The sequence below is a fragment of the Hydra viridissima genome, unplaced genomic scaffold (genome assembly GCF_058129835.1).
Source record: "Hydra viridissima isolate aposymbiotic clone 2 unplaced genomic scaffold, HvirCarnegie_v1 scaffold_92, whole genome shotgun sequence".
NCBI classification, from domain to species: domain Eukaryota; kingdom Metazoa; phylum Cnidaria; class Hydrozoa; order Anthoathecata; family Hydridae; genus Hydra; species Hydra viridissima.
The window spans coordinates 6,044-15,185 of record NW_028324362.1 but is presented as its reverse complement, the minus strand read 5'-3'; the positions used below and the strand labels follow the sequence as shown (position 1 = coordinate 15,185).

General features: G+C 38.0%; 1 protein-coding gene across 1 annotated transcript; it reads left to right on the top strand.

Annotated features, from left to right (window-relative positions):
* Positions 1-2,135: 2,135 nt before the first annotated feature.
* LOC149875949 (uncharacterized) lies at positions 2,136-8,095 on the top strand. The gene is made up of 3 exons (XM_090075972.1): positions 2,136-2,208; positions 5,456-8,028; positions 8,075-8,095. Exons 2-3 carry the CDS (start codon positions 5,485-5,487, stop codon positions 8,093-8,095), a joined length of 2,565 nt encoding a protein of 854 aa, XP_089932098.1. The 5' UTR covers positions 2,136-2,208; positions 5,456-5,484.
* Positions 8,096-9,142: the final 1,047 nt, after the last annotated feature.

Here is a 9,142-nt window from a genome sequence, read left to right as displayed (position 1 = left end):
CACCACAAGCCAAGCACTAGTTCAAACTGGAGATAATAAAAGGAAATCGAATGATCTCACTTCTCAAACCACTGAGCTGCCATTGGTCGGCAGTCTCTTGTTTGGAGACCATTGAGCTGCCATTGGTTGGCTGTTTAATCGTTGCGATTGGTCGGCAGTTTTATCGTTGGAGACCATTGAGAGATATAAAAGGAATTTTTTTTTTGAGCACAACATTAAACGTTAAATCGTTAGATGTTGTTATAAAGGCACCATTAGAATGCGATGTCCTCAAATATTTTCCTCGATATTTTAATAAGTAAACAAAAACAAAACTAAGTCTTGCAACTGGCGAAAACTTTCAATAAGCAAACAAAGCAACAACTTTCCTTTCGAGTTTTTTACATTTTAAACAAAAGACAAACAAAGAAAAAAAAAAAACAAACAAAAACAAAAACAAAAACAAAAAAACAAAACAAAAACAAAACAGAAAAGGGAGAATGAGTGAGTCGACTGATTTCGCTCAACTGTCTTAAACGAGAAGTCATAAACGTTTGCTTGTGCCAGCAAGTTGCAAATTAAGTTGTAAATGAACTGCACCGCAAAAGCTTAACCACAGTTTATTAAGCATATTAAGCCTTTGCTGACGCTGACATGTTAAGACATTTTAAGCCTTTGCTATTATCATGAGGCTTTTGCTCCACGAGCCAAAAAAGTACGCTAGAGTTGACAAACTGCATCGCGGTCGAAAAGTGTAATTACGCCAACACTTTTAACCGTTTTAAGCATTTCGTTTTCGCACGAACAACAATTAAAGCAGCTCGTTGAGCTTAACGACGTTCGTATTTTTTTTCGAAGCCAAAACTTCGGCTATAAGTAGAATGAAGAGGCACTTCGAAAAACAACAAAGCTGTTCGCAGTCGATAGCAACGAGCGACAACATCTCTGCGAGTCTGGCATCAAGGTAAACAGTTTTTTTTTACATTTTCATTTGTAAGTGCCACTTTTGTGTACATTATGTATTCAAAAATTTCTTGCTGACGCTAGATTTTTCGTTTTCAATGAACAACAGTTGCAACCTCTAGTCGTTTGCTAAAACAGCTTGCTAGGACAACCAAATCAATCATATGTTGTGAAAATTTCTTTTTGTTCAACTGACTAAGGAAAGATCGAGCGAACGCTTTTTTTTTTATAACTTGTTTGTATCATATTGCTATTAAGAAAACAGCGTTGTGTATACTAAACGTGACATAATTGGCAATTATCCGTAACTAAAAATAAGATAGAAATTACAAACTTGATACCATATTTTAATTACTCTAACAAAACTAGACGTCATCGCGTGAGAAAATAAATGTTCATAACACATAACCTATTTTTTTGTTTTTTTTTTCTTCTCTTTTTTCCTTTTAATCTCTTTTCTTTCGTCCAAAAAGCGTTTTGATTTTTGCCTCGCCACAAGCGATGAAATCGATAAAAAAACCTGCTCGGACATTCTCAATTCTCAACAACAAAAGCAATCAAAGTTCTAGCTCTCGAGCACGTGCGCCGACAGGTTGATGAAACCGTTCAAATATGCTCGATCGCTAGAATTTAAAGAAAGAAACAAGCCAGAAACAAACCAAAATAAAAAAAACAAAAACAAAAATGGACATCTTTAGAACGCTTAAATTTTATAAAATATTTTCCTCTGCGTTTTTAACCAGCTAAACTGTCGTAAAGTTTTTTCGGTGCAGTTCATTTAAAAACTTAGTTTCAACTTTTAAACGTTTTAGACTTCTCGTTTAAGGCAGTCGAAAGAAATGAGTCGACTCACTCTCTCTCTCCCTATTCGGTTTTGTTTTTGTTTATTTGTTTTTGTTTTTTCTTCGTTTGCCTTCGTTTGCCTTTGTTTGCTTTGGAAAAGTTGTCGCCATGCGAGACTTAGTTTTTTTTTTTTTTTGCTCAAATTGAGCACAAGTGAGTTTCTAGTCTTGAAAGTGTGCAAAGTGTGGGCCAATCTGGTGCTGGAGTGATGACACGTGAATGCTGGAAATTCCAGACTTTGAGCGGATTCAGCGTACATAGAAAGAAAATGTAGCATTCACGTGGGTCTCTCCTAAGCGTGCCATTGGTCGGTCTGCTGTCCTTAAGTACCCCCTCCCCCCCTCAACGTCACGTTTGCTCAACTTTCTCGGTCTTTGGCGCCCAGAGAAAGCTTGAGGAAGGATAAAAAATGGCGAGGTTTCGGTACTGCGTTTTCTGTTTTTCTTATTTGTTTTTGTTTGTTTGCTTGTTTGTTTGTTTGTTTGTTTGTTAATTTTTTTAATTTTTTTTTTTTTGTTTGTTTGTTTCGTTCGTTTGTTTGTTTGTTTGTTTCGTTTGCTTCGTTTGTTTTGTGATGTTTTGTTTTCCCTTCTTGATGGCACAAAACAGAAGCAAACAAGACTTTCGGTTATATTCGGTTATATTCGGTTCAATAAAAGTTGTTGGTTTCTGCACAACAACAACAACAACCACAACAACAAAAGTCCCTCTGTCCCTCAAAAGCAGTTTCTCCTCTGTCCTAAAGAAGAGCCTCTTTGTAATCGATCTTGTCTGAATGCAGCTCTCCTTTTGCCTACAGGTTTTTATTCCAACCCTTTTGTTGTTGTTAGTGCCATGTTGTTGTTATTGTTATACTCTGTAAAAGCAGTTGTTGCTGTTGTACTTGTTTGTTGTTTCTAAAGACACTGTTGTTGCTGCTGTTAGCGCTGTTAGTAATCACCCACTTGGCTTGTATTTTTGTTTCTTGTTTTTGTTTTTTGTTTTATTTATAAACACTCTCTGAGTAAGTGATGCTGTTGCTGTTGTTGTTGTTACAGTTGCAATGAGTGTTTGTTAATGTTCCCCCACTTGGCTTGTACTTTTGTTTTCTGTTTTGTTTTGTTTTTTTTTGTTTTTGTTTTTTTTTTCTCAACACTCTCTGAGTAAGTGATGCTGTTGCTGTAGTCGTTGTTATAGTTGCAATGAGTGTTTGTTAATGTTCACCAACTTGGCTTGTTTATAATCTATTTTATTTTATCAACACTCTCTGAGTCAGTGATGGTGTTGCTGTTGCTGTTGTCGTTATTATGCTTGCAATGGGAGTTGTTACTGTTCACCCACTTTGCTTGTTTTGTTTTTATTTCTTTATTTTATCAACACCCTTTGAGCCAGTGATGCTGTTGCTGTTGTTGTTGTTATAGTTGCAATGAGTGTTGTTAATGTTCACCCACTTTGCTTGTGTTTTTGTTTTTGTTTATCAACACCCTTTGTGTCAGTGATGCTGTTGCTGTTGTTCTTATTACAGTTGCAATGAGTGTTTGTTAATGTTCACCAACTTGGCTTGTTTATAATCTATTTTGTTTTATCAACACTCTCTGAGTCAGTGATGCTGATGCTGTTGTTGTTATTGTGCTTGCAATAAGTGTTGCTAATGTTCACCCACTTTGCTTGTTTTGTTTGTGCTTTTGTTTTTGTTTATCAACACCCTTTGAGTCACTGATGCTGTTGCTGTTGGTGTTATTATAGTTGCAATGAGTGTTAATGTTCACCCACTTTGCTTGCTTTGTTTGTTTGTTGCTTTTTTTTTTTATCAACACCCTGCGAGTTAGTGATGCTGTTGCTGCTTTTGTCATTTTACTTGTATTTATAGTTGTTACTGTTCAGCCACTTTGCTTGTTTTTTAATCTGTTTTATTTTATCACCACTCTCTGAGTCAGTGATGATGTTGCTGATGCTGTTGTTGTTATTTTACTTGCAATGATAGCTGTTACTGTTCAGCCACTTTGCTTGTTTTGTTTGTTTGTTTGTTTGTTTTTTTTATCAATTCCTCTGAGTAAGTGATGCTGTTGCTGTTGTTGTTGTTATAGTTGCAATGAGTGTTTGTTAATGTTCCCCCCTTGGCTTGTACTTCTGTTTTCTGTTTTGTTTTGTTTTTGTTTTTTTGTTGTTTTTTTTCTCAACACTCTCTGAGTAAGTGATGCTGTTGCTGTAGTCGTTGTTATAGTTGCAATGAGTGTTTGTTAATGTTCACAAACTTGGCATGTTTATAATCTATTTTATTTTATCAACACTCTCTGAGTCAGTGATGCTGATGCTGTTGTTGTTATTATGCTTGCAATAAGTGTTGTTAATGTTCACCCACTCTGCTTGTTTTGTTTGTGCCTTTGTTTTTGTTTATCAACACCCTTTGAGTCACTGATGCTGTTGCTGTTGGTGTTATTATAGTTGCAATGAGTGTTAATGTTCACCCACTTTGCTTGCTTTATTTGTTTGTTGCTTTTTTTTTTATCAACACCCTGCGAGTTAGTGATGCTGTTGCTGCTTTTGTCATTTTACTTGTATTTATAGTTGTTACTGTTTAGCCACTTTGCTTGTTTTTTAATCTGTTTTATTTTATCACCACTCTCTGAGTCAGTGATGATGTTGCTGATGCTGTTGTTGTTATTTTACTTGCAATGATAGCTGTTACTGTTCAGCCACTTTGCTTGTTTTTTTTTTGTTTTTGTTTTGTTTGTTTGTTTGTTTGTTTTTTTATATATCCTCTGAGTTAGTGATGCTGTTGTTGTTATTATGCTTTCAATGAGAGCTGTTACTGTTCACCCACTTTGTTTGTTTATAATCTGTTTTATTTTATCAACACTCTCTGAGTCAGTGATGCTGATGCTGATGCTGTTGTTGTTATTATGCTTGCAGTGAGAGTTGTTACTGTTCACCCACTTTGCTTGCTTATTGTCTATTTTATTTTGTCAACACTCTCTGAGTCAGTGATGCTGATGCTGATGCTGTTGTTGTTATTATGCTTGCAATGAGAGTTGTTACTGTTCACCCAATTTGCTTGTTTTGTTTTTTTATTTGTTTTTTTGTTTGTTTTTGTTTTGCTTGTTTTTTTTTATCAATACCCTCTGAGTCAGTGATGCTGTTGCTGTTGTTGTTGTTGTTGTTATAGTTGCAATGAGTGTTTGTTAATGTTCCCCCACTTGGCTTGTACTTTTGTTTTCTTTTTTGTTATGTCAACACTCTCTGAGTCAGTGATGCTGATGCTGTTGTTATTATGCTTGCAATGAGAGTTGTTACTGTTGTAGTTATGTCTGTCATTTGTCCTTGTTAGCAAGTTCTATTTGCCCTCTCTTGCCTTTTTTCAACACAGTTTCTTTCTTTGAGTCATATGGTTGCGAGATCCTCTCAAACTCCATCTCTTTATTTATTTGTTTCTTTTTTTTTTTTTTTTTTCTCATTCTCCTTCTCATAATAGCAATCACTGCTGCCACCATGCATGTAATGCTAGTTGCTCTCATTCTTTTTCATTTGCTAGTGGAAACTTTGTTTCTTCTTGTTGCTCTCTTTTCTTTCTTTTTTCTCTTTTGCAGAGGATTCGAAAAAACACAGCTCTTCCCTGCAGTTGTAAACATTCCAGGATTCCAGGATGCAGGCAGAAGAAAAACACTCTCACTAACTGTCTTCTTTTTTTTAGCATAAACCGTTGCAAACAAACACCTGAACATGTCTTCTTCACAAGAAAACAACACTGTTGTTGCCCCTTCTCCGAACTCTAAAGCGAAAAAAAAGAAAAGAAGGCAGTCACAAGAACAGAGAGACTTAAAGCTCAAAAACAAAGTCAGGGCCGCATTAGTTGCAGCGTGTGGCTCCGTAAACAGGGTTGTACCTTTCTATGGTACCAAGAAGAGGTACGCTGTTAGCTGTCCGATGCCTTTGTGCAAACATTCCTCCACAAGCATTAAAAGACACTTGACTAAAAAAGATCATTCTTGGACTTTGGATGAAGCTTCCATCTTTTACTCTGCAATGGTCAGGAAGTTTCAGCATGCTCGTCTCGAACGCAAGTCCGGCTGTCCAAAACCTTACCCCTGTTTGCAATGTTGGAAGTATTACGACCGACTGGACATACACTTGAAAGAGACTCATTTCTACGATTCCAAGACGATCAAACAAAAGATTGCAGAGGCAAAGCGATACGACAACGACAAGCTCTATGTCCCTCAATTTATTCGACCTGCCTTCTTTGGTATTAAGCCAGTAGCTGAACAAGCGTCTGCATCAGGCTCTGCATCCTCTGCTCCTGGGCCTTCCTCCTCTTTTTCTTCTCCGGTTCTTTCCTCTGATCCTCTTTTAAGCTTGCCCTCATCAGTTGCTGGTTCGTCCGAGGCTCCTTCTGCAAACCACTGCACCTCTGTAGAAAACAAAGAGCTGAACACCGAATCCGTCCTAGACTCTGATTTTAATTCCTTAAAGCACTTGGTTTCCAACTCCTCCGTCTTGACAGAAGATAAGAGACTCTTGTTTCAGCTGGACAAAGATGCTTTTCACTTTTATTACCAGTCAGCAGATGAGCTCTTCAGAGATTTTGAAAAGTGGCTTGTGGTAGCCAACAACAACACTTTGTCACAAGCAAAGATCTACAAAAATGCAGTTGTTGAAATATTGACATGTTGTGACAGCACGCTGACGCTGCACCCGAACGCTCTCACCAATTCCAACGTTTTGGAGGATAGATACTTTTCCATGCACTTTAAAAACATTCAGCTCAATTCCAAGCTGAGTGAACTTGACCAAACAAAAGCCATGTCTTGTCACACGTTGTACAACCGCCTTGTCTACCTTTGTCTCCTGTTTCGTTTCAGTGAAGCCAGGAATGTCTATTTCGGACTTTCTCATGAGGCCATCCGACGTTTGCGCTGCAAGGTGGAGGAGTTACAAAAAGTGCTGAGGCCCTTTCGTTCTTTGAGGAGGAGCCTTGTGAAAAGCAAAAAATGCATCAACATCATCAATGTCAGTTTGCTGAACGAATATGGCAAGTCTGCATACGTAAGACAGTTAGTGGAATCGATTAGAAAGCCGTCTCTTACACCGACTAGAGACAATGCTGTGTCTCTACGAAACCATCTTCTGCTCTCTGTCACTGTAATTAACAGTTTAAGAAAATCTAACATTGCTCTTTTAAACATTAGAGACTACATGGCTGCTGAGAAGAGTGAGTGTGGATATTGCATTGTGCAAGAGCGCTACAAAACAGCATACAAGTACGGAGCCAAAAACATTCTAGTGCCGAACGACTTGAAAGTGTTGATCGATATTTATTTGCTGAGATACAGAGACCTTCTTGTCAACGACTCTCACTACATGGCTGCAGACACCAAGACTGTTTTGGAGTTGAGCGACTGCTACAGGCCCCTTTTTCCATCGATGAGACCCAACAAAGACGAATGTGTGACACTCGGTGCAACTAGAGTGCCTGTTTACCAGATGGGTTCCTCTGCTATCTCCTCTTGCCTGACGTCCTGCTTCAGAAAAAGCCAAGTAAACATTCCCATGAAGCGTCTTACTCCCACTTGCATTCGCGGTTCGATAGCCACTTACTTTGCCAACAACAGCAAAGAAGATCGCGAGCGGTTTGCTACACTCTACATGAAGCACAGCAGGAACACAATGGATAGCTTTTATGTGTCCCAGTGGAACGCTGCAGAGGAGTTGCGCTTTGCCCTGGGCATCGGACAGTCCTTCGGAGTCATAGAGTCTTTGACTGTTGAAAAGTCTGAGAGACCACCAAAGAAGGAGAAGGATGTGATGGACTGGCTCCAAACTAATGCAGAGGAGTACGGTTTTCATGAGGTTGAGGACATCTTTGAGGAAGATTTAGACTCCGGTTCTGACTCTGAAGAATGTGCTGCTACTTTCAGCTGTACCACAGTGGTTCCGTTTTCTCCAGCTGTAGAAAACAATGTTCCTTTAGAGGATAGCAACGACCATGCCGTAGATTTCTTGTGTGAACCTACCTCAACTCCTGTTTCGTCTGTTCCATCTGAACAAACAATCGCTGGTCCAGTTCTTGAACTATCCCCTGCTCTTGCACAACTAGTTCCTAACGAACAAGCTGTTTGTATGGATGTAGATCAGACTCTAGCTGTTCCTGTTGGCACAGCTTGTTCTCCTCTTGCATTAACATTATTTCCTGATGAACCGGATTTTATTGAACACCATGCAAAACTTTCTCCAGTTTACTTTAATGAGCAAGTGGTTGCCAAACCTGTTTCTGCTTCTCCTTCTCAGCAAGTCGCTTTCTGTCCTTCAAAAGAGGTCTTTTCTGTTCCTCTGACTCTGTTCCTCTGACTCCTAGCCTTGTTGCTTTTCAGCAAACATTGGCCAAACCCAGTTTGTTTCTTTCATCTGATCCAGTTTCAGCTGTTCCTGTCCAACAGGCTGGTACTGTTCTTGCAAAGCAGCTCTCACCTTATGCTGTTCAATCTGTTGGTAGCCTATTTAGCCAAAGTCTTGCCTCTACATCCAGAGGTAAATTCTTTTTGATTTTTGATTTTTGATTTTTATGCAAATCTCAACACGCTTTCAAAAAATGAAAATGCCCAAATCAACTCCTTGCCCTATTGTTATTGTTAGAGCTGTAAAAAAAACAAAACAAAACAAAAAAACAACACAGAAGTGTGTATGTATTTGTTGCAGGACTAATTCTGTGATTGCTTAAATGTTTATACAAGTGAATGATACTAAAACTGATTATGTTTTAGAAGTAAAAGATCCAAGAAGAAAAAAAATCAAGTTGGAAATGCCATCTTTCACTCAAGAACTCATCGGTAATGTAAAACCTAATTTATACAAAGATATATAAACACAAACCTCTTCTTGCACAATTTCAGATGGTTAACTGTTAACAAAAACTAGCCATCATTGCTAAGTGCACTTTTAGAAAGTTGTGTCTACCCGATTTCTAATGATGAAGTTAGAAACATCACCGTTAGAAATCATGCACAGCTTGTTATCATCTCTAACACTTAGAAACTGTTGATGGTTTTTATGAATTAGAAAAATGAACATGGTTTTATTTTATTTCAGGATCAACTCAGCCAAGAACAAAGGAAAACAAAGCAGAAGTTAGCCAATGCCATTTAGGTAATCTTTCAAAAACCAGTTATTGCTATCAGTGCAAACAATAAGGTCAACAAAAAAAAAATAAATAAAAAAACAGAATAAATCTTGTCTTACTTCAGAACCAAATGAATATTTGATTTAATCACTTTGTGTTATGACTTGAGTTTGTAAAATTTTAGATGAAATAGTTGAAGAGCTGAATGCTTGCCCTGGCCACAACGAATGGTTCAACACCAGAAGTTTTCCACGATGTGCAGCT